Source organism: Lontra canadensis, unplaced genomic scaffold (assembly GCF_010015895.1).
Source record: "Lontra canadensis isolate GAN:19392208 unplaced genomic scaffold, GSC_riverotter_1.0 scaffold128, whole genome shotgun sequence".
Taxonomy (NCBI): domain Eukaryota; kingdom Metazoa; phylum Chordata; class Mammalia; order Carnivora; family Mustelidae; genus Lontra; species Lontra canadensis.
This window is the reverse complement of record NW_022631122.1, coordinates 3,853,062-3,878,983: the sequence shown is the minus strand read 5'-3', so window position 1 is coordinate 3,878,983 and position 25,922 is coordinate 3,853,062. Positions and strand designations below refer to the sequence as shown.

The window sequence follows — 25,922 nt, the reverse complement described above, 5'->3', positions numbered from 1 at the left end:
GCTTCCCAAGAACAGTGTGCGGTGAAGCTGGTGGTAGATTTCGCCTGCGGTCAAGTGATGACCAGCTTGTTTTCTCAATTGTGACTTTTCCACATTCAACAACATGAGGAAGTAGGGGCTGCTGGTATTTCAGGGACGGCTGCGGGAAATAACTATACCGGGGTACTAAGAAGGAAAATGAGTTCTCGCTTTCCCCCACCTACCATCTTTGACAAACGGTTACAATGAGAAGACCAGAGTGCGCTTCTGACAACTGTGAAGCAAGCTGTCGTGAAGTCACCCTCATGCTGCAGATCTCTGATCGGAGAAGGAACCAGAGAACCAGATTTCACACAGACTTCAGCCTTTGCAAACACTCTCTAGCGGGCACCTCTGTTAGGCTCATGGGTTTACTTTTCCCCTAGGGAGCACAGGCCCAAGAAAGCAGAGCCGGACTGCAGCAGCTCTGCAGGAATGCAGCCTGTGCCCCCAAAACGCCCACTTCAAGTCAGAGTAAGAATGTCTATAGAACGTCTCTGCCCATCTCCTAGTTGTCTGTGAGGAGGAAAGCTCGAAGAAGAACATCGGTGTAACAGGGTGGTCTGAAGGGGCTCACTCCACTCCCTTTGTGAATGGGATCACCGTGCACATCAGCGTTTCAGTACTCTGTAGCAAGCAAACGTACTGAACAGGAAATGGTACTATCAGAAGACACTAACTAAAAGACAAAAGCAGAACCTGCCAGTCTTCCTGTTAGACTTCCTGTTTGGGCTTTACCCCTTTGGGAAAAAACACCGAATGCATTTAATTACCCATGCCAGATACTGCTAATTTTTAAAAGCACATATGAAGGATCAGTACTCAACTTCTCCAATCCTATATCCATCTATCTACCTACCTATCTAGATATATGTATCTATCTCAGTACTACAGGCAAAACATGAATAATTTTTTTGGCTCCTTTTGTCTCCTTACCATCTTACTTAAGAATTGCGACACATAGATTAACTTTTAATTTTAAGCACATATAATAGATTAACATAATAATTAAGAGACTCTAAAGGCAACAAGTATCAACTATTTACATGAACACATACATCATGCTTAATTACAAGGAAAGCAAAATTTTCCAAACCATTCGTAGAAACTTTACTAAGAATTTATAGGTGGCAATTTAATATATCTTCAGTAAATGCTTACATTTTTCCTTTAAAAGAAGAAGGAACGATTACATTGTACAAATAGGTTAATAAAAGGAGATCAGATGATCTCTAATAGCAGGTCTTTTAAAAATAATTTAAAATTAGTAGAATTCTACCATTTTCATTAAAAAAACTAGCGTTAATGTCTACAGTAGCACTTTCAGTTGTTTTAACATTATGGAGAAAGAACACTCTACAGGAAAAACTGAGTCAGCATCCTCACACTAAGAAAATACTCATTTATTTTTGTCATCATTTAGAGAATAAAACAGTTCTGTGCGGTAAAGCTCTACCACAGGCACTATGGCATATAAAGTCAGAGTATTTAATGTAACTTGGCACTATTTCCCCTAATTTCTTCTATCTTTTGGTACATTCACAAATGTGAGCTCTTCTACATGAAAGGAGAGTCTCAACCTTCTTGATGTGTTTGGCCAGTGGGGCATTTTCCTGAACACCTGATAATGTGAAGTAAGGATTGCCATCCAGGTTACAGATTTCTAATTTTTTTTTTTAATTTATTTATTTGAAAGAGAGAGAGAGTGCACAAGCAGGGAGTGTTGGGGGGCAGAGGGAGAGGGAGAAGCAGACCCCCACTGAGCCCGGAGCCCAACACAGGGCTCCATCCCAGGACCCTGAGGTCATGACTTGAACCGGAGGCAGCTGCTTAACACTGAGCCACCCAGGTTTGTAATTTTTTTAAATAAATAATTTGTATTTTTTTCAAGATTTTATTTATTTATTTGACAGACAGAGATCACAAGTAGGCAGAGAGGCAGGCAGAGAGAGAGGGGGAAGCAGGCTCCCTGCTGAGCAGAGAAGCCGATTCGGGGCTCGATCCTAGGACCTGAGCCGAAGGCAGAGGCTTTTTAACCCACTGAGCCACCCAGGTGCCCCCAGATTTGTAATTTCTTGAGAGTTTCCACTGCCAGAGATAGCACGCGCCCCCAAAGACCAATTGTTGAAGCCACATGTGAAAGAGGAACCAGTTTCGTTGCAAAACTGTGCTGTCGTTTTGACAAAGGAGATGCTCGGACACAAAGGTCAACTGATACAGACGGCTGGGGCTGACGGACTCTGCTCTAACAATTTCCTTCTTCCCTCCTGCCTTTTTCTCACTCCCTACTAGTAAGCTCCAGTCCTTTGAGTTATTGAAAAAGTTATAAAGACCTGTTTAGTAATAGTTAGATTCTGTTTGAGTGAGCATGAAATGAAGTGTGCTAATTGCTAGAAGTCAGCCCACAAAGAGGTTATTTAGTTAATATTACCTAGTTCTGTGGCCTAAAGCTAGTTCTCTGGGCTTCGGTTTGTAAATAAGGAGGATGAGACTTTTTTTTAAAGGTCAGGTTCCAGTTTCTAAATTTGATCTTACATGGTTTTGTCTATGCCTGTTTGTATTCCCTTATTAACGTGACCTGTGGTGGAGTCACTGCCCTGCACTGGAAATTAACGTCACTGGGGAGATGCACAGAAAGGGAACTCTCCACTTATTTATTTACCGGTCTTCCAATTGAAGATCCCACATTTTAAAAACAGAACAACAAAAACACCAGACATATGTGAAAATGTCCAAATAGATCATAAAATTTCTCAAAAGTAAAGATGAAGATCTTTAGTTCTTTCGGAGCACCTGGCAGAATGCTAAGACCATCTACAGAAGTCCTGTGATAACAGCCGGCTAATTTATACTGGTCTTCGCAAGGAGGTTTTCTTTTGTTCACGCCAACCAGTGTCCAAGCCAGCAGTGGTAAGTCAAACACATATGGCTCTTATTTTAAGCCTTGCTGCCAGTCTGTGGAACACTGATGAACATTCTGCCCTCTTTAACCTGGATTTTTTAAATGATAAAACAAGGATATGTCTGAAGTTAATACTTGTATATATGATTATTCTAGAAACAATTTGCTAGACTCCTTGCATTTTTTCCTGTTTTCCTCCTGATTGGCCCACCTTCTTCTCCTTCTGTACCTGGGCAGGAATGAAAGCACAATTCTGGTGGCAGGTTTTGTGGAAAAATTCCTATGAGGCCTGAACCTAGCATTTACTAAAAGAAAGAGGTCTTATTTTACAAAATCTTGTAAAATGCATTGGCTCTACTTCTACCAACCCACTTAATGAAGGGCTTAGAAAGCTTGTTGTATTTTGTTGGGGGGGGGGGGTGTAGTTTTACCATAATACGCTTGAGTTCAGTGTTTGTTCATTCTCTTACTTCTATGTATGTACATACCATGCACACGTATACACGCATATATATAGTGATGCCCTGGCAAGAGCTCTTTTGCTGATTTCCATGTAAAAGCTTTTTTTTTTTTTTTTTTTAATTTATTTTGCTGGAGTCTGGGTGGGTGGGTGAATGGAGTACAGGGGAAGTGGGAGACAGAAAAAGTTTTTTCCCACTGATCTGACACTAAATTGGTTTTGGTTTTGCACTGGGAATCAGTGTAAGAAAAGTAACTTCTTGTCTTCCTTTTTTAAAAAAATACATTGAAAAAAATTAGAAGAGTAGCTATCTCTATGTGGGATTATTACAGGTGGTTTTTATCTCATTTTTATATTTTAAATATTCCTATAAGTATGACAAAAATAGACAAAAAATGCTGAGGTACTTTAACATAACCTCACTAAGGAGCGTTCACTGCCACGTGCGGATCCAGTTGGGACTAGACCTAGGAACCCACTTTCGTCTTTAAAGTTCTTGTAATTCTCTGTGGGACACTCTAACCTCTAAAACAAACATAATATTTATATTTATAAATATTACTTATAGATTTATTTTTATACTATATTTATATTATAATATATATTTTATAAATATTTATATCTGATAAATATTTAAATATATTTAAAAAATCCCCTGATCTTGGCATCAAATCCTCCAGGTACATTTTATCTTATTTATTTATTTTTAAAGATTTTATTTATTCATTTCTTTATTTGAGAGCAAGCAAGCAAGCGAGCACACACGAGGTGGGGGTGGGGAGGAGAGGGAGAGAGGCCAACAGACTCCATGCTGTACGGAGCCCGATCTCGCAACCTCAAGATCATGACCTGAGGTGAAATCAAGAGTCAGAGGCTTAGCCAACTGAGCCACCCAGGCGCTGCTCCCCGCTTTCAGGTACGTTTTAAACCTGGTTTACCGATTAGAGCATGTGCTTGAGATCTGAAGCCACCGCTGGGGGCACAAACCCTAATACAGCAGGTCACTCCCAGAACAGGGAGATAACCTCTGCCTTATGTGGTTGTGGAAAGCATGATATAAAATAACATATGGAAGACTCTTAGCATACCGTAAAAACCCAATTAGTGATACTACCTTTTGTTACTATCTTTCTTGCTGTTATATTTCTTCAAATATTAGGCTATTTCAAAGATACTCTCTGGGTTTATTTCCTCATGTCCCCATAATTTCATTGCTTTCTGGGTGTATGTAGGCTGTGACAGGAGCCCACAGGTGAGCGACTATGGCGGCCACACAAGGAAGCCCCCCAACGGTACTTACTCTGCTCTTCTTACTGCTGGACATTTTATTCTTGATGTAGCTGAATGTGCGACTGACTTTTGTTCCACTCTTCCCTTCAAAATCTTTCTTGGAGGGGCTTTGTGGCAGGAAACTATAGGTCTCTTCTGTTATGCTAAATAAAAACAAGGAAATTGATTTAAAAAAAAAAAAGACTACAGAATTTTAAAAAATTAAATACAGATTTAAAAAATACATTTCTCTGTAGCCATGTATCATTTTAGCTTCAAGTCAGAGTCAACTTATATATACACACATGCGAACGGGAAACAGAGCGAGAGGGGGACAGAGGCTGCTGAGCGGTTCCAGCCCGTTGGAGCCGAGGGCAGAGCGCACCACAATGCCCACGTTCTGGTGCCAAAACCTGGCTCCATTTTCTTGTACCAGCCACTAAGGTTTTAGTAATAGATTTTCAGTGACCTGGTATGAAGCACAGCCTACCTGTCAATTACTCATTTATTATTTCATCTGAAACTTCTTAGTCTAAAATAGCACTCAATTTACAAACACCTTTGCATCAAACAGGTGCTTGAGAAGAAACTCGTAAGTACAATAATGGAATGATGGATACGTTAATAAAAGTTGCAGACAAAGGAAGTTTTAGGACTGAATGCATACTCAGGTTCCCTAAAAGCAAAAATCACGTACTTTTTTCGTCTTATGGCCCACTGGACAATCAATACTGATGCATACCAGTATGGGGTTTGCACAATTTTTGGAGGGAAGAGAGTGTAGAAAGACCCATTTTAGGAGTTCCATACAGATGCAGATGTACTACTGATCTCCCCGCACTTGGGAAGGCTGCAAAGAATCTATCTGTGATGGACACATTTGAACCTTAGGAAATTCACGGCAGTTGATCTCCTCCAAGAATGCTGGGCACGTGTATACACAATCCATTACACGGGAAAGGAATCCATTTACACGACTTTTCTTAGGTGTTCCACAAACGTTATTTTAAGAACTTTTCCGCAGAAAAGCTGGGTTTACCTCAAGGGTCTCTGAGAGAGGACAGAGGCACACTTCAAGAGGGGCAACAATCCTCTTCAACGGCCAAGGTCTGTTTATGTGTAAAGTACCGTTTACAGAACAAAGCAGCCTCTTACATTACGGTAAGGGGGAAACGGTGTGAGAACCTGCTCCGGAGGACAAAGGATGAATAAACTATGATAGAAATGAAAGAGAAGCATTCATCCCAAGAGCCACAGCTTACGCCTCTGTGAAAAGGAGAGCAGGTTCAAGTGCAGGGCAATAACCAGAAGCCCCACTATGCGCACATCAGAATCCTTCAGAACCCCCTAAGCATGACAAGAGGAATATAAAAGTAATCAGTGAGTCAAAATACTAATCTTCTGCCTGCCATGAAGCAAAGAACCGATTCACCTGGAAAGAACTGTGTACCATATCCGTGAAGGCAGAAGAAAATGACTTTTTGGGAAAAAATAAAAAGCTTAAAATGGCTAAGGCAGCAATACTGCACAGGTGAGAGTGTGCACGCACATGCATGTACACACACACATGCACGTGCACGCACACACACAATGCAAGAAAATGTCGCCAGGCTTAGGGAGGAACAATTCCTATAAGCAGAGTATAAAAGTTCAGAGTCCAATACAAGTACGTGAGTGTGCGCTCACACTCAAGGAAGGAAGAATCCCAAGAGTTGAATTCACTTCTTGGTCGGCTTAGTTAAATGTCCTAAGACACTTTGGGTTTCCTTCACTTTGTCTTGGGGAAAGGAGTAACAAAATAAACGTGTGTTACCTCTCAGTCAGGTTGGCGCTGGTACCGTGGAAAGACCGTGAATCTGGAAAACAGAAACGGGAGAGAGAATGTTGGAACCAAAAGACTGTGCCTGGGTGACGGAGCAGATGTTTAGAACGTTTATGAGGACACGCAGAGCAGACACAGCATCTGAGAGCCGGTGCACGGGGCCTTCTCCGCGCAAGGGTTTGGAAGAAGGAAAAATTCAACTCAGATCCCTCAATATCGGAACTAGAAGCAGGAGGGCCACAGGAGCCAACTCTCCACAACAAACAATTTAATCCAGGAGTCAAGCTAGTAGTGAACAAACCCCAAAACATTTTTTTCCCTCATGTTCAAACACACATGAGACAGGTTGAGTTCCTGCTCTTGTCAATGCTCCATTTCCACAGGCCATTTTTCTGAGATGACATCACAGGAAGAACATAAAATCGAAAATTATACATCGTATTCCATTCATTTTGCTTTCCTAGGTTTCCAAACCAAAAAATCTAGCTAATGTATATCTGATATTTTGGTGAGCATTCCTGGAAGGAAATGGAGTCGTGGACAGGAAAAGAGCAGAAGAGCTGGCTTATAAGGTCTTGGTCTTGTCACTCATTTGGGGTGAGATCTCTGGATTTCATTTCCTCATCTGTGAGACGAGGGACACGCAACGCATGGTAAGGTCCTTGCCAGGCTGACGCTGACAATTGATAGGGCAGACGCATCCTTCCTCCTTCCACGACGACCAGACCGTGAAGTGAAGCAGGTCATCACAGCTGAGGCTAGTCGGACAAAGGGGCAGTAAGTGGCGCCAACAGAAAGAACACTACGTTCTTTTATCCAAGACACGCGCATTAAGCTTGAGCTACTCTGGGACTAGGTGAGAAGGTCTCAATCACACACTGACAATTGGTTTCCAATTTTTAGGAGATCAGGTTAGAAATAATTTCTGTGTGTAATTCCTGGTAGGCCAAGTCTGTTCACAAGTAGCACAGCTGTTATAACGTGAACAGAACACACACTTCTTCCTGCAGGGGGGTTTCAAGCACCTGAGATTACTGTGAGTAAAATTTTAATCTGATAGAGATTTGAAGATGTTCCGTGACCACCATTTATAACTCCTAAGTGTCAACCTGCTCTAGATTCTGAGTAGAAACGCAAAATGGCAGTAAACAGCAACAAGTGGGAGTAATGCCTAAGAAACTTAAAAATCAATTCTAAGTTTTCAAAAGACTGCTCTCTGGGGTCTTTCCTTTTGCCTATTAGGATTCTTTTTCTATTTCACTTACAATGCATGGCAGTAACAGCCAGTTGCGAAAGGTGAACAGAGTTAAGATCTGGGATCTGTCCCCGAGTTTCTGCACGATCTAGGTGTGAAACTGTCAGATGTTTACCCTCAGATGCCTTAATTTACTTAAAAACCAAGAGTGTGCAGGGTGCCTGAGTGGCTCAAGCAGTTAAGCATCTGCCTTTGACTCAGGTCATGATCCCAGGGTCCTGAGATCGAGCCCCATGTTGGGCTCCTTACTCAGTGGGGAGCCTGCTTCTCCCTCTCCCTCTGCCTGCTGCTCCCCCTGCTTGTGCTCTGTCAAATAAATAAATAAAATGTTAAAAAAACAAACAAACACTCAAGAGTGTGGTTTAGATCAGTGGCTTTAAAACGTTTTCCACCCAAGGAACCTTGAATGGTAGAAGCAGCATTAAATTCTCTCACACGGCCAGGACTCTGCCGTACACTAAAGCAATCACCTGGAAAGTCACCACTGTAGTAATAGGAACAAGTAAAAGTAAAATCCACAATGAGGAAAAATACCAACCAGCAAAGAGCCTGGCCAAGAGTAAGATCCCAGCAGATTTCTGTCAAATAAATTAAAAACTGAACAAATACGTGATTGAGTCCTGGGACAATCTTTGACTCTTACAAGGATTTCCAACCTTTCACAGCTGAAAAAATTTTAATTCATTTGCTGTGACCTCTTAGATGTGGTTCTGAAAACAGTGATTAATCCACCAATACCTCTGAGATCCCTAAAGTGTCATTAAGTTTTCAGAGCACCTAAGAGGATGACATAACCAACAGTACTTCTACGGTAGAACTACAGACAGGAGCGGGGGGGGGTCTGTCACTGATGTTGGCGTGAAGCATTATGGCAGGTCAACAGTGTATTTCAACCAGCTTTTTCTTTCTTTCTTTTTTTTTTTTTTAAAGATTTTATTCATTTATTTGACAGAGATCACAAGTAGGCAGAGAGGCAGGCAGAAAGAGAGAGGAGGAAGCAGGCTCCCCGCCGAGCAGAGAGTCTGACGTGGGGCTCAATCCCAGAATCCCAGGATCATGACCTGAGCTGAAGGCAGAGGCTTTAACCCACTGAGCCACCCAGGAGCCCCTCAACCAGCTTTTTCTTAAAGTCCCGAAGTGACCTGCAAACCTAATACATGGTAACATTCCAGGGTGAGAACTACTAGATGGACGCAGTCAATATTTTCAAAGTGTGCCCCACAGAACACTAGTCTTGTTAGGTGTTGTGCACAGTCAGGCACCCCTTGTGGTTACCAAGCTAGGAAGTTTGGAAAACACAGCTCGTTGAACACTGCCTTGGAGATTCACAATGTGCACATTAACATCTGAAACCAGCTTACCTGGTTTCCTAAATTTATGTGCCCATGAACCAATCCTTTCTTTTTCTTCCTCTCCCCTCCACCTCCCTAATGCCCACTGGTATTTTTGAGTTTAACGAACATGTTTTGAGGAATGCTAGATGCTTGATTGATTCAAAGGGTTCTTCAGGCTTCCATACTTTTGATTCCATCACGTTGGGTTAACTGTATACCCAGTGCCGTTTTATATTAACAACGGTGTATGGGGCGCCTGGGTGGCTCAGTCACTAAGCGTCTGCCTTCGGCTCAGGTCGTGATCCCAGGGTCCTGGGATCGAGGCCCACGTTGGGTTCCTTGCTCGGTGGGAGACCTGCTTCTCCCTCTCCTACTCCCCCTGCTTGCGTTCCCTCTCTGTGTCTCTGTCAAATAAATAAAATCTTAAAATTTTTTTTTGTACTAGTGGTAGAAGAAATGCCACTGGGACCTTTGTTTTAGGACCTATTTCCTGGGCTATCACAAATACTTTGAGCTGAAACAGGCTTGAGAATTTCTGAACGCTCCAAGTTGTAAGTGGGTTCTCACAACTTCCCTCCTATCACAACCGGTATAAAGTAAAGATCTCACGGTGTGCCTATTTTACCAAACATCTTTCAATTGGGAAGAAAGGACTGAGTACAGTAAGACCTCCAGTTAAGAGAAACTAAACTTCGTTACTATACGTAAGGTGCTCTTCTGTAAGAACAATGCAGAGAGGTCACTCTGAGCTTAATATTGCTTAATTATAAAATTTTAATATTTAAATAAACAGACACCTTCCGTATTTACTGCTGAAATGTAGGGCCAGCAATGGTAGGAATGAGGGTGTCCAATTATATGAATATTGTAATTCCCTGAGACTCTTATTAGTTATATAAAATGAAAACAACTCAGGGTTGAGCCTGGGTGGCTCAGTGGGGTAAAGCCTCTGCCTTCGGCTCAGGTCATGATCTCAGGGTCCTGGGATCGAGCCCCGCATCAGGCTCTCTGCTCAGCAGGGAGCCTGCTTCCCTCTCTCTCTCTCTGCCTGCTTCTCTGCCTGCTTGTGATCTCTGTCAAATAAATAAATTAAATCTTAAAAAAAAAGAAAAAGAAAATAATTCATTATTTACCTTTACTATAGAAGTATTTTTTCCATTAAAAATAGCAATCCTGAAAAATTCAAGAAATCTTGCATAATCGGAAACAGCGATTTTCATGGAAAAGGGAGAGAATTCATTTCCTTTCCAAACTTACTAAAACTGATACCTTATAAAGTTTTTAAACTAGGCATTATCAGTGAAGAATATATTAATCTGAAATCACACTGTAGTAAAAGGATTGAAAAACAAAAGTTCCGAAGGAGAGAAGGAAGGAAGGAAATCATCTATAATTCCCACCTCCTAACTCATGGGGGTGTGGCCTCAAAGGAAAGGTCTTTCTTTTCTTTCTTTTTCTCTTTCTTTTCTTTTCTTTCTTTCTCTCTCTCTCTCTCTCTCTCTCTCTCTCTCTCTCTTTCTTTCTTTCTTTCCTTTCTTTTTTAAAGCAATCTCTATCCCACCGTGGGGCTCGAACTCACAACCCTGAGATCAAAACTCACATGCTCTAGCCAGTGAGGTGTCCCAAGGGAAAGGTATTTTTAAAGACATGTCTGAAAGCTGAGAAGGAAAAAGTTTAACATTAGTTTTAAACACCACAGGTGGCTATCAGATGTCCCATAAGTCAAAAAAAGCAAAACAAGGGAAAATGAAATTTACGTTATGCAACAGAGAGCTCCGTGAAGTTAGTGCTCATACCCACGGGTCCGAGGTGGGACAGGAACGCGTCCCCGTGCCCTGCAGTCAGGCCGCCAGGCCAACCGGCGCAGGTGGTGCACAGAAGACCACAGTGTTTCAGCCGGGTTAACTTTCGAAGCGAAGCATGAGGTCAAGTGATTTAGAAACGGCAGCGTGCAAGGGTTAGAGTCTCCGGACGATTTCTCAGCTAAGCTGGCAGCATTCTCAGCACGGGCCAGAGCCTGAGAACAGCCACCGACACCGAAGCCGCTTACTTACTAGGCAACGCCTCCTCCTCGTCACTCGAGTAAGAAGAGCCAGGAGAGAAAAGGGTTTTAGACTTAAGGAGGTGTGGAGAGATGCGGACGGAGAAGGACACCCGCCTTGCTGGCTGCATCCGAGGCTGGGCTGGGAAGTGGGTTCACAGAAGACGTTAGCGCACGCAGACTGTTCCCGAACAACGACCAAGGCACCTCACACCAGGCTGAACAGAATCATGTCCTGAGCCCGTCTGGTTCCAGGAAAGGCCGTCTAGGCCAACAACGTATCTAATTTTCCTCTTAATTTCTGAATATGGAGGGTTCCAATACAGCCTAAAAACTTCACCCGACAGACACCTACTTGTTAGAATAAGGAAACCAAAGTCCATTACTTTTAATGGTCATAATTTATAGCTGGAGTTTTCTCCTTCAGCGTGAAAACATCTGGAGCAGCAGTGTTTCTCACATTCGGTGCTAGTCTCCCTCACTCCAAACCTCCTCACTCACTGTCCTCCCCAAAGTGCAAGGTGCACTCCACAGACTGGCGATGCACACCTGTCCACCCTTCCCCCAGGGCTCTCCTTTGGGCTCAAGCCACAGTCACCTCCCTGCTCCCCTCTGGGGATGCCCACTGGCAGCGCAAACTGAGCCAGCGTGGAAGTGGGCTCTTCTTTTCCTCCACACCTGCTCCTCCTCCCGCACGCCTTCGTTTGCAAAGGGGTACCTCACACCTAAAGAACTATTCGGAACAGAAACCCGGCACCGCCCTTGAAGGCTTCTGTCCCACTTCGCTCAGTCCTTTTGATCCTGTATCCTTGCCCCTCCGCTCCCCAGCGCTGATGTCAGTGTGGTCTCTCTGAAGGGTCTGCGTCAATCCACTCCGTCACCTGAAATCCCCCCACTGCCCTCCAACAAGAACCCCAAGTCCCCCTGTCTTGCTCTCCACATCCAGGCGTGCCTCACTTTACAGCACTTCCTTCGCAGACATCGCTATTTTTACAAACTGAAGGTCTGTGGTGACCCAGTGTCAAACAAGCCTATCAACGCCATTCTGCTAACAGCACTTGCTCCTCTGTGTCCATAAGCAGTCTTGATAATTCTTGCACTATTTCAAACTTTTCAACGACCAGCCATTACCCACTGCCCCCCCCCAGGCCTCCCCAATTCCTAGACACAATATTGAAAGTAGGCCAATTAATAACTCTACAAAGGCCTCTGAGTATTCAAGTGAAAGGAAGAATCACATGACTCTCACTTTAAATCAAAAACTAGATATAATTAAGCGCGGCGACTAAGGCCCGTGGAAGCGGAGGCAGGCTGAGCTAAGGCATGTGGAAGCTAGGCCTCTTGTGTCAAACAGCCAAGTTGTAAAGGCAAAGGAAAAGTTCTTGAAGGAAATTCAAAGAGCTACTCTGCTGAACACATGAATGATAAAGAAAGGCAAACAGATTTATTGCTGATATGGAGAAAGTTCTAGTGGTTTGGATCATAGATCAAGCCAGTCACAACATTCCCTTAGGCCAAAGCCTAATCCAGAGCAAGGCCCTCCCCCTCTCTAATTCTGTGAAGGCTCAGGGAGGAGATGAAACTGCAGAAGAAAATTCTGAAGCTAGCAGAGCTTGGTTCAGGAGGCTTAAGGAAGGCAGCCAGCCCCAGAGCACCAGACTCCAAAGTGAAGCGGCAAGGGCTGAGGGAGAAGCTGCAGCGAGCTCATTCAGGAAGGGGGCTCCACTAAACCATGGATTTGCAGTGTGGACAAAGCAGCCTTATCGTGGAAGAAGATGCCACCTAGGACTTTCATAGCTGGAGAGAAGTCAGCGCTTGGCTTCAAAGCTTCAAAGGACAGGCTAATGGAGATGCTGACTTAAAGTTGAAGCCAGTGCTCATTGACCCTTCCAAAAACCCTGGGGTCCTTAAGAATGATGCAAGATCTACTCTGCCTGTGTTCTGTCAGTGGAACGACAAAGCCTACGCAACAGCACATCCACTCACAACATGCTTTACTGAGCATCGTAAGCCCATTCTTGAGATCCACTGCTCCATAAAAAAGACACTTTCAAAACAGTACTGATCACTGACAATGCACCTGGTCACCCGAGACCTCTGACGGAGATCGACAAGGAGACTCGTGTTGTTTTTATAACATCCTGCTGACACAACACCCTTTCTGCAGCCCAGGGATCCAGGAGTCATTTTGACTTTTAAGTCTTATTGTTTTAAGAAATACATTTTGTAAGACTATAGCTGCCACAGACAAGGATTTCCTCTTGTGGATCTGGACAAAGTAAATTGAAAAACCTTCTAGAAAGGATTCACCATTCTGGATGTTAGTAAGAACATTCGTGATTCGTGGGAAGAGGTCAGCATATCACCATGAATGGGAGTTTGAAAGAAGCTGATTCCAGCCCTCATGGAGGACTTCGAGGGGTTCATGAAGTCCCTGCAGATGTGGCGGAAACAGCGAGAAAACTAGGATTGGAAGTGGAGCCTGCAGATGGGACTGCACTGTTGTGATCTCGAAATCAGACTTCCGCAGATGAGGAGTTGTTTCTTATGCATGAGCAACAAAAATGGATTTTGAGATGGAATCTACTCCTGGAGAAGATGCTGTGAAGATTACTGGAACGACAACAAAGCATTTAGAATATCCCACTAACTTAACTGATATAACAGCAGGAGGTTTTGAGAGGACAGCCTTCAATTTTGAAAGACGTTCTACTGTGGGTAAGATGCTACCAGACAGCATCGCAGGATAGAGAAATCGTTCATGATAGGAAGAATCCAGCTCTGTGGCAAACTTGACCGCTGTCCTGTTTTGAGAAATTGCCACAGCCATCCCAACCTTCAGCAGCTACCAACGTGGAGGCAAGACCCTCTACCAGCAAAAAGACTACAACGCACCGAAAGCTCAGGTGATGGTAGTATATTTTTAGAAATAAGGTATTTTTTAAATTTAGGCATGTGCACTGTTTTTTTAGACATGTTACTGCACACGTGACTACAGCACAGTGTAAACAGAACTTCTATATGCACTGGAAAGCCTAGGAATTCATCTGACTTGCTTTACTGTGATACCTGCCTCACCGCGGTGGTCTGGAATGGAACCACGATACCTCTGCAGGACGCGTGCCACTAACTCACCGACTGAATTCCCCTTCTCCCATTGGTCTCAACTTTGAGATTACTTCTCCCCAGTAAGCCATCCCTGTCGGATGCTCCTAGAAAGCCCAATGTTTCTTTCATTGGCTGCATTCATCACTTCCTATTACATGCATCTGGTTCCCTTCTCTGCATGCATGTAGTGAGGAAAGAAACCGTACCTCTAAGCTCATCTCTTTCCTATCACTGTCTAGCCTGGTGGCTGGCAAAGACTAACACAAATGCGTATTGAATAAATAAAGTAATAAATGAATTTCCCTCTGTCAGGCTTTTTGAAAGCTTGGTGTCCTAAATGAAACAAAAAAGCCCTAAACCAATGCAATACCCACACAAATACTAAGTGATGTGAGACTACAGTCTGCAGTGACATCAGTAACAGATCAGACGGCTACTGGCACAAATACACGCACACTGGCTTTTATGGGCAGTGACTCCCTAGTACAGCTAGTAAAGTACCCTCTTCAAGCGCTTTCTAAAGTTACTTCGAATTGTGAAACAAATTCAGGAAATGAAAATGAGCTCTCTTATTACACAAAATCTAAGAGTATCCCCTTTTGTCACAATTTCATGGATCATAAGGAAAAACCTATCTGTATAACAATCTAAGGCGTATCCTCAACATAAGTGGAACATGTATATTCTTTGTGATAACACACCGTGAAAAACGAAGGGAAAATGATTTCTCATTAAAAGCCTCTGGTTGGGGCATCTGGGTGGCTCAGTGGGTTAAAGTCTCTGCCTTTAGCTCGGGTCATGATCCTAGGGTCCTGGGATGGAGCCCCACATCGGGCTCCCTGCTCAGCGGGGAGCCTGCTTCCCCCTCTCTCTCTGCCTACCTCTCTGCCTACTTGTGATCTCTGTCTGCCAAATTAATAAATAAAATCTTTAAAAAAAAATAAAAGCCTCTGAGTTAAAAAATCTATCTAATGGGTACAGTTCTCCTTTTAACCTCACCACTACTAACGTAGTTAGGGCCCTTCCGGGGATACAATCAACCAAGCACTTTCTCTACTGTTTGTGAGCGTCTTCTGAGTATAAGCAATGAGATGTTTTAAAATATACTCTTGGAAGTGGATCATCTGGAATAATGGAAAAATGAAGCTGATTCTTAAATTCTACCAAGAAATCATCTATGTCTCCTGGCAAGCTGAGGGTCTCCATTCCATGCTCTCTGATGCAAGAAGGAGAAATGGGGCCAAACACATATCCAGGAGCAGTTTCTTTGAAGGCATTTCTCCACACGATGCGGGTACCCCTTCAGGGCTAGTCCCATTCCCTAAAAAAATCATCTGGCAAGATGCATTCATCATGTCCCCCCCAAGACAGGACAGCCAAGGCATGAGTGAGGACAGCTTCCCCACCCATTGTGGTTCCCAAGAAAGCTGTCGCCTGTCTACTTTCCACTTCAGAAAATGACACAGAAATCCATTAGTCACCAGCTTTACTCAGGATTTTCCTCCACATCAATGCATATCAGAAAACGATCCCAACTTGGAAATAATGTTGAGTTTCTCTATTTTTCTCTTCTAGAAAATGACCCAACAGGCATTCCAGACAACAGGCTCAGGAGACATACATTTTCAGAAACGCCCAAATGTTCACAGCCGTGAAAGGCTGTGGCAGAAGCAGCTAATTTCTTTGAAGGAAGAAGACACAGCACGGGTAGAAGCTGGAAGTAGTGAAGTAAGGTTGATCTTAGAAAGTACTTTGTTCCTAGACAAGCATACTCATAAGACACAACCACTTAAAGACAATGAGGGATGGCGTTCTTGTTTGTCTGTTTACACGCTGGTCAGAGACAGACTCTGGCACTGTTCTAGGCACTGTGAACTCACTCTGTAACAGTACCAACTGCTTATTATAAGGCAGGAAGTACGCTTTTTTGTGTAAAAAGCACATGTAAGCCTTATCACATTAGTACCCCTGTTTAATCAAGTAACTGACACAAAGAATTTCACCATTTAGCCCAAGGTCACACCGCCACCAAATGTGTGCTTACAATAAAACATCAGGTAAAACATTTTAGGCGTCCCAAATGCTTTAAGGCTTTAAAATCACAGTGTAGATGTTAGTTATGATCCTTTCAGCTAGGAAGACCATGACCAGAGATGAACCAGGCAGAGTATTTAAGTGATTTGGGATGCGATTTTAAGCGATTCTGAGTCTGTGGCAAATGGAGAACTGTCCAGCGACCCTGACGCTTAAAGGCAGAGCACACGGACACAAGGTTTAGTCTTCTGTTCAATGGCCAGAAGTTTCATATCTGTGAAAAAATGTATCGTGTTTCTAGAGCAGAATAAAAAAAAATACACTTGGGAAAATTAATTTAATGTATATGGGGAGGGACTAAGGAGAAACAGTGCTATTAGAGTTGATTAATCCTCCAATTACAGCACATGCTAACTCAGGGAAATTGTGGGGCTAACTACGACTTAATCACTCAAACCTGCGTGAAATGTACCACCTGAGTTAGAATGAGGGCTCCCTACTCTGACCAAAGGGTTAAACACCGGCTTAGAGCACTACTCTCCACAGCAGTCTGCTAACTCACTTCAGTCCCCTCAGAGAGCGGAGCAGGACATTTCCCAGCAACAGGAGGAAAAGCTCCATGTGCCAGAACTCCTGGCGCTCCAGGACAGTGTTTTCTAGGAGTTAGCCGCATTATTTATAGGGTTTGGCTAGCAACTGAAAACACAGTCGAAAACCATCTTGCTTTCTGGAGGAAAAATTAATGAAGTGTTTCATGCACGAGGCAAAGAGTGTGTCACAAAATATAGGAAAAAGATCCCTCAGTGGGACCCATTCTGTCGGTGTTGGGTATCTGTTGCTATGGGAGTAGACTTGCCGCCATGACACCGCACTTGCTAGTCATGGACGGAGGCTACACAGAGCTGAAATGTCTCCCTTAAGACCGCCTTCCTGTCTGTGTTTGGCTCTTGAGCTCCAGCAGCACTCCAGGCTTACCAAATCCAGTGTTAACTATTTCGTTATAATGATTTTCGTTCTATACCAGCTAAACCTCTAACCCAAAGCCAAATCAAAACAAAACCAAAACCCAAACAAACATGGGGAAAGCTATCCCAGTTGCAGTCCTGTGGGGTCACGCCTGCATCTTTGAGAACACGTCATCAGTAGGCACACCAAACAGGCCAGAAGTACTCATCATGAAAACGAGGACAAGGTTAATAGAATCATCAATTATGTCTTAATTCCAGTGCGGAAATTAAAAAGATGAGGCCTGCAGTAAGTCATGCACTGAGCCAGAACATCTCCCTAATGCAGGGCAGCTGCTTCCGTCCCCAACTCTTTTAAGATGAGTTATATCTGGGGACACTGAAGAAGCCCCAGAAACACCACAGAATTTATTTATTCCCTCTGTCTCAGCCTCCTGAACACACAGTCTTTCAGCAAATAATGGACCACTCTCCCTTTAATGAGCATTTAAATATTAAATCATGATCTCAAACTGTAACTACTCATGGAAAAAAAGAAACCAAGATTTAAAAAATAAAACAAAAAGGTGGGGTTTCTCAAAGAACAAGCTGTGTTTCCATGGCAAATACTTAGATCCAATTCGAGTGTTTCTGAGCACCTTTATTTGCAAAGGCCCCTGCTGACGGGTGTCAAACGTCTATCTCACTTCCCCAGCCAATGGGTCCAAAACCTGCACAGGGCGCCCTTCATCATTTGCAGATGTAATCCTTTTGGCACATGCTTAATCAACTGAAAGTGTACCTCTGTCTTTCTTCGTCCTTCATGAGCTTGACATTTTTGAAGAGGTCAGGAAATTAATATTGGGTAACTGTACTACGGTAATAGAACAGAGTATCTTTCTGACATAACGGCATTGTTTATAACTTCTTCTCCAGTGTTTCAGAAAAACACTTTAAAGTGATAGAGAAAGAGAGATTGATAAAAAGTTATGACTTTTATATAATATATACATATATGTATACATATGTGTGTGTACACACACACATACACACACACACACACACACACACATATAAATAACACTTGGGGGACTCCAGGTTATGGTTATGATAACATTTTAAGTCCCCAAACGTGGTAATTCTTTGCACTCTTGTACTATTTTTAAAGTCCGAAATTACTTCAAAATAAAAAGTTTAAAGAAATCTGTGTTACGTTTAGGCCCAAGACTATAATGCCTTTAATGTATAAAAGAGATTTTTAGGTGGCAAAAGGAGGAAATTCCCTAAAACTGAACTGTTACCTTTTCTATTTAAATGAGCCATTCAGAAGAGGCAGGCAAATTTTGAAAGGTAACATTCCAGGGTCTTCAAATGATAGAGAAAGTGTTTAAAATATACTTAATAAAAAAAAAAAAGTAATATACTTACGGTCCAACCCAGGATGGCTGATTGTCATTAATGAGATGGATTTTGTTAGTGGAGAGGAAATGGCTGATGTACAGTAATTGAATCCCTGTTGTTTAGCTCTGTGACATGCCTGTGAAGTAAAGCGAAACAAAACAAAATTGAAGAACAGGTTCTAAATACGGGCTCTCATTATTTCTGGAGAAGCAAAGAGCTGCACCTTCCAGCCCAGCCCAGGAACAGGAGGCAGTACACAGGAGGGTAACAGCACAGGCTCTGCAGTCAGACTCACCGGGTTCGAGTCTGCCCCCCCTACTTAGGGGCTGCTCAGCTTCAGAGGAGTTATTCAGCTTTCAGGAACCTTACTCTTCTTCTCTGTAAAATGGGAATCACGGGAGCAGCCATCCTGTACAGTGGTTTCATATCCCTCACAACACTGATGTTTTAAACTTAGTACGTGCTGGGGCGCCTGGGTGGCTCAGTGGGTTAAGCCTCTGCCTCTGGCTCAGGTCATGATCCCAGGGTCCTGGGATCAAGCCCCGCAAGGGGCTCTCTGCTCAGCAGGGGGCCTGCTCCCCGCCCCCCTCTCTGCCTGCCTCTCTGACTACTTGTGATCTCTGTCAAATAAATAAATAAAATCTTTAAAAAAAAATAAACTTAGTACGTGCCTAGTAAACATCTGCTGCATCATCAGACAAAAATAACTTCACTGGAAATATTGAACTACATACAGTAGTTCTTTTTCTTCAAAAACCTAAATATCCTTTCTAGAGATACAGTGGGATATCAGTAATATTATTTTCTGATTTTAACAAGTTGGACACAGAGCTGCAAGTGAAAAGTGTTTTAAGATCAAGAGCAAGGCAGCTGCACATCTGGGAAGAAGCCTAAATCTCTTTCATTTCCTCTTCTAAGATTAGACTACTTCCACAAGAAAAAGAGGGGGGCTGAAACCTGGCAATTTACCTCCCTCAGTAAATTCACAGCAGCTTCAAGCCCACGTAATGCAACCGACAGCAGAAGCCCCTGGAATTCTAACCCTACAGGGACAGTTCACCCCAGTGTTTGCCAGCACTCTTCCAGTGGTGGAGGGGCTCCCTCTCCTTTTGTTTTCAGAGAGCCATTTAGAATTGTTATCTAACTTTGTCATGAACCCCCTCCCTTCACAGGAAGCTTAAAACCTGCACATGCTCAAAGAGAGGTAATGAAAATGTGTTACTACCATGATTCAACTCAAGTGCGCCAAAGACTTCTGATTATTTAAAAACTTGTTCCATGTGTAACCATGGAGTCTGAGGCAAACAGTTGCTATGTTTCAAGTACAACTGTGAGGTCTGCGAAATGACGTCAGTGAAAGGCAGACAGACCTTCAGCAGGAAGCTGGCTGCAGGCAACTTGTCCAGATCAGAGATACCAGAGCTCAAATACCCACTCTGAGGTTGCACACAAGACAAAAAGTGTGGGTGAGCAGAGAGTTCCAGGAAGGCTACTAAGCACAGAAAACACGAAAATGTCATCAACTTCAGCTAGAAGACTAAATCAGAAAAGCCCTTTTAGAAAGACTTTAGTGGTAACTGACATCACTTACTAACAGATAAGTTAATTGGACAGAGATCCTCTTTCCAATTTCTACCAATATGCGTTTCAGAAAAGGTTTTACATAAACACTATTAAGAAAATTAAAATGTCCCCATTTCCTCATTAAAACTCCTTTACTTCAAAAATGTGGGAAAAAAACCAGGGAGACTAACAGCCAAGAATTCTGAGACTAATACTGTCCAGCCAGTGGCCAGTTATGAGGCCTCAGGCGAGTCGCTTCAAATGGGCGTGAAGTTCTCACACATGGGCTTATGCAGAATCTGAAGGGACATCCAGGCCCTAAGTCTAGGGTTCTGTTCACAAATCCCCAAGTTTGGTATTTTGCCCGGTCTTACAATGGACTTCCAAAGGATTCTATTCACGTGAAATGCGGTTTACTCTTCAGAGTCTCCACTTACCAAAGATGCCCTTGGCAAGTCCTGAAATAACTGTTTCCATTTTTCACTCCCTCTTTCTCTTACCATCAGGTTGAATAAATTTAAATCATTTGCCTCAATAAATATATTCTCCATGCTCTTTTAAAAAAATTTATTTTTTAAAAGGTTCATTTTTTTAATCGTCTCTACACCCCATATGGGGCTCGAACTCACAATCCCGAGATCAAGAGTCATATGCTCCGCTGACTGAGCCAGCCAGGTGTCCCTAGTCACTATCTTCTTGTTATTTTTCTTAACTTTTTCTAAAGTATCAGGCTCAGAAGACACATGTGGTGGGGAAAGGAGATAATGGGGCAAAATTCCTTTGGGCCTCCAATTTGATTTTCATCTGGCTGAAATTCTCTTGGACCTTCACATAAGTAACATACTCACTATTAAGGTAATCCTCCAGTGCCCAATTTCTCTTTGGTCATATCACTGCTATGTAGTGGGGTATAACAAAACATGAACTGAGTACATAAAACCCCAAGTCACCTATTCAAAGAACAGGCTGTTCAACACTTGGATTGGTTTAATTAGAAATGTTTCATTCTATTTCTACCTAAAACTCCAGTCACCTACACAAAGACAGGTGTTTAACTCTGTTGTCTGTGTAATTAGAAACATTTCATTTGCACATGTATCACAGAATCCTCCTAGAAATCAACTGAGAGTCCCCTTGGCCCAAGAGGAGGATAAAGGACGGGCAGCAAAAATCTGCCAAAATCTAAAACCATGTGATTCCAGTTCTCAAGGGAAACTCCCTGAGGACCTGCCCCGGGTGGTGAGTGATGGAAGGGAGGGCCTAGAGGGGACAGCACTGGGAAGGTCATCCGACTGGCTTCGAGGAAGGCCAGGCCCTCCAAGAGGGAGCTCCAGGTGAGTGCCTGTGGCAGGCAAGAAGAGGGCATCAGGATGCTCTCTGAAAAAGTCTGATGGTGACAGGAAGCAGAGAGAAAGAAACAGCCATTTCCTAGGCAGTGTGAGAAGACAAAGAATAAGATTTTTTTTCCCCCCAGGAAGGGATAGGTTTTTGAAAAATTAGTAAATTTAACAATGTTGTGTAACACACTTCAAGACTCATTTTACTATTGGGATGATAAAAGAAGTCCTCAGATAAGAAGGAAAAATTCAAATTAATATCCTGGGTACTTTACCAATTTAAAAAAAAGTCTGCTTTGACAGAATATTTAAGTCAATGCAGATTAATGGTATTCTTGAATTAGCATTAAGTGCTAAAAACTTGCCTTGCGCTAGATGAGTGTATTATAAATGCGTAAGCAATCACAGCCACGAGCCTTATAGTAAATCTTGCTTTCTTTGTTCCTAATGTGAGGACACATTTAGGGAAGTAAAGTGAGTTTTTCCAAATTAGAGGTATAAACCCACTTCAGCCTTACCTGCTGCTCAAGCATCCTGTGCTCTCTCTGGCCTGATTCCAGATCCTCTTCTGAAAGTGACATCAAAGAGTCACCCCTTTCTTCACCACCAAAAGGGTGCCTGAGCTCTTTGGTGTTTAAGGAGTTCACATCTAGAGATGAAGATGGCTTGTTTCCGACACCAGCTCCTCCTGTCAAGCCTTCTAGGCTGAAACTGAACACAGAGTGAAGGAGTTAGTTCATTCTATTTCCGAGTCTCAGGAAGGAAGGAGGATAAGAAATTGCTTCAGGGGTGTATTATTTCTATGTCATCGAGCAAAACTATTGACAAGGGCCTGGCGCAAACGAGCGCCGCCTACCTTCCCCCCACTGAGAGAGGCTGCATTTAGATTTTCTTTCCTCATTCAACCTGCTCAAACGGTGACCATCTAAGGTCATTTTCTCCAGATTTTTTTCAATATACCATCTGGACAGACCATATTATCTTACTGAACTTTCATTTATGTGTGGGTTTTTCCTTGATCTGATGTAATTCATCTTTGCAAAAATCTAACGCAGCTAATACCAAAGAGTTAAATGGCACAGAGAAAACCGGCGCCTCAGTCCCTCTCAGAAGCTGAATGGGGACACCCAGACTTGCCCTTGTGTCAGTTACGTGGACCATTACAACTTTACCTTCAACTACAGGCTAGCTGACCTTTACTAGTTCAGTGTGTGCCCACCCGAGAGACCCGAGTGGTCTTACGAGGAGCATCATTTGTGCACATCTGGCCGGTCAACCACTAAATACTGGACAGGCTTCCTGAGAACTGTGAGTTGCAGACAGGTGCATGGGCCACCTTAAGAAACGAATGGTAAAAAGCTGCTAAGTCTAAGAGTTTTAATTTAATTTTTTGGTTTTGATACTGACCCCAAAAGGGGGCAAATTTAGGGCCTGTGATCCCTGGAATAATGATGTTGTGGTCGGCAGAGTGAAGAAAGCATGTGTTTTGTGAGCAGGAGACCAGAGACAGCAGTCAGCCGAGTATCTACCTTGCTGCGGGGCTGCTAGCCAGGATAACCCACACCTGCTACATTCGCAGTGGGAACTGCTTTCCAATAAGCAAGAGAGCAAAACAGAGCTGGAGCCGACCACGTCCTCAGTTACAAGCAGGTGGAAATGCATTTGAAGGTCTATGGACGCTATTCAGCTATCTGTGCTCAAACTCTACAGTTAATTCTACAAATAATTCATGAACGCCAATCCAGAGCGCTTGCGATTTGCTTTTTATATTTCATAAAATTACTTATTATGAACTGAAACCATATGCTTCTATTTTTCTCTAGTGGGTCACTTAAACAATAGATTTTGTTTTTCTTATTTCAATATGACAATAGAAGTCATGATTAAGTACAAGTAAATGTGTCTCTGTGAAACTCATTAGCAGTCCCAGGGATAAGGAGACACGCTAAATGAAGAAGAAATTTAGTTTTCTATTGTGAATTGTTTGTAAAGCCTGAGAAACCAGCCTATCATTACCCACAAAACTTAATCCTGAAAATGTTTTAGTAATTAATCTGTCTGCTTAGTTGAGAGAATATGAAACAGTGAGGAATCTGTGAATTTGGAACCTAAAGAGAGGGGGGATTTGGAAACACAACAGAAGTAAGTGCGCTTATTGGCTGCCTTGCTTCTGTCATGGTTTTTGTCAGGATATGGGAATCCCCAGGTTCTGGGAATCAGGACAGAGCAAAAACGAAGAGAGAAGTGGTCTACCATACCAGATACAAGTCTGTGCAGAAAACACCAAATCTACAGCCACTGGAGATAAGCAGGATGCATCAGGGTACGCCATCTACCTCCTAGTCTGTGCCCCTTCAAATGGATTAGTGATGCCCATAGCAGAGGCAACTCAACACCGTGCTCACAGGCAAAGCGGGCTGTCATATGCATTGTAGCCACACAGAAGCAAGCTCCCAGCCAAAAGCCCAGGTGCCATGTTTTGGGACTCCCCCTTTGGTGGCTGGACATGGAACGATACCATACCTTCTGTAATTAAAGTCAGCACTCAGGGCAGCAGAGTAGTGCACACCAGAGGGACACCAGCTCATACTGGGGAGGACATCAAAGGCAGAAACAGAAATGGAGGGAGAAAAGAGGAAACAGGGACAGGGTTATTGGGTTTGAAAAGAAAAGCCATAGTTACAGACAGATGGATTTATCTGATCATCAAAAAATAAGGAAGGTAACATTTAGAATTCAGAAGAAGGCTAGATAGAGCAAAAACCACAGAAACTTAAAACTGCCCTACTAACACCCATCTAGACCATGTGCTGGACATGTCTCTGTCAGTTCGTTACAGGGTAACAACTTTGAACAAAGAACCCACTCTACCCGTAGCACCCCCTCCACAGGTCAGGGGTGTCCCCACCACCGGAGACCATCTCTCTGTGCGCTCCAACATGCCACTCTCAGACCTCAGTGGCTACGGTGAGAATCCTTGACTACACTAAAGTGCCCCTTGACTAAAATGGACAATGACAGATTGCAATGGGGTAGGCTCACTGGGTCATCGGTTTTCTTCTCGTTTCCAGTAAGGGTCCGTCTAAGCCAGATGGCTCAGGAGTCTTTCCTCAAAAGGGTACCTTATCAACACTCACAGCCGTCTTTAAACCCTACTCACTAAGCTCTTGGGATGAAGATTCACCACATCACAATGGTCACATTTCCTTGTATTTTAATGATAATGAAGGCATGTATGTTATTCAAAAGAAAAGGAATTCTATGGAACAGAGTTAGAAATGTGTCTTAATTTTAGGTTTGCATCCATTTCCCCCCACAAGATTAAAAAAAACAAAATAAAATACTCCGTTTGATCATCTACTTTATCTTGGCACTGCTATTTACTCTCAAGTGGGAGGGACAGAAAATCTAGGGCTGGAAATACCATGTAAATATAACCAGCTAAAAAAATTACCAATTCAAAACTTCAGGTACTCTGTAAAGGGAACTGCCTCCATAGGTCAGGATTTTTGACTGACAAATCAAAAATCAGTTTAAAAATACACTGCTACTATTTGGGGCCTTAAAACTCTTAAGTGATGTGTTTTTGTTTTCAGAAGGAGGAAGGACAGTAACACCCCCTCAAGTCTCTCTGGAATCCTGCAAATGGGACGATGTACAGACCCCAAACCACTCGAATACCTTGAATATATTTAGTAACTTTGTTTTGATAAGTGGGGGTTTTCTGGCAGAGGAAAAGACACAAGGAAGGTGGTGAGAAAATAAAGAGAAGAACTACCCCTATGAGCCTTCTAAAAGTAAATCTTTAAAAATCATAGCACTTAAAAATAATTTAAATAGTAAAACACTTAAAATCAGGTTAAATTAATAAATAGCACAAAGCTCAAGGGCAGAAGCAGAAAGGAAAAATTAGCATTTAAGACACATTTCCAGTCTGATAAGCAAAATCAGACTGACTTGTAATTTGCTTGTGTGGAGTAAGCAAGTCTTGATATAATTTTAAAACACACACGAGACTAAGAAGGCCATTCTCTGAAATTATTCACTTCATTTTGAATCTCTAAACCGTAATAAAATTTTTAAAGATATCCAACTTATTCAAAACACAACATGGTAAATCAGGAACTGAACATACATTACCAAATTATCATTAAAAAAAAAAAAAACTCTCCTACAGATTTAAACATCCCTTTACTCTCAGAAAACGATAACGATGTGCGAGAACAGGGTGACATTTAGGATGAAGAGAATGGAGAGCGACAGGGAGACAGGAGGAGGACATGACGGGGGTCCTAAGGCTGCAGGAAGGAAGCTGCAGACCCGCCCTTCCTTCTAGCAGAGAACTCCTATCACGAGAGTGTTTAAGAGAGCATCCTCCAATCTCCTTAATTCCTCTATTACTGGGGGCAACATTTAAAGGTTCTCTGGCCTCAT

General features: G+C 42.8%; 1 protein-coding gene across 11 annotated transcripts in view; it reads right to left on the bottom strand.

Annotated features, from left to right (window-relative positions):
- AKAP13 (A-kinase anchoring protein 13) overlaps window positions 1-25,922 on the bottom strand; it is a 313,801-nt gene that overhangs the window by 49,945 nt on the left and 237,934 nt on the right. For 5 of the 11 annotated variants that reach the window (XM_032842356.1, XM_032842358.1, XM_032842357.1 and 2 more), the window contains exons 13-18: window positions 24,012-24,077; window positions 22,007-22,199; window positions 18,616-18,724; window positions 11,115-11,243; window positions 6,463-6,505; window positions 4,681-4,813 (exon numbers count right to left, since the gene is read on the bottom strand). In XM_032842356.1, the coding sequence (XP_032698247.1) occupies window positions 4,681-4,813; window positions 6,463-6,505; window positions 11,115-11,243; window positions 18,616-18,724; window positions 22,007-22,199; window positions 24,012-24,077 (673 nt within the window). The remainder of the gene's footprint in view (window positions 1-4,680; window positions 4,814-6,462; window positions 6,506-11,114; window positions 11,244-18,615; window positions 18,725-22,006; window positions 22,200-24,011; window positions 24,078-25,922) is intronic. The other 6 variants (XM_032842365.1, XM_032842366.1, XM_032842367.1 and 3 more) reach the window with 3 other exon arrangements.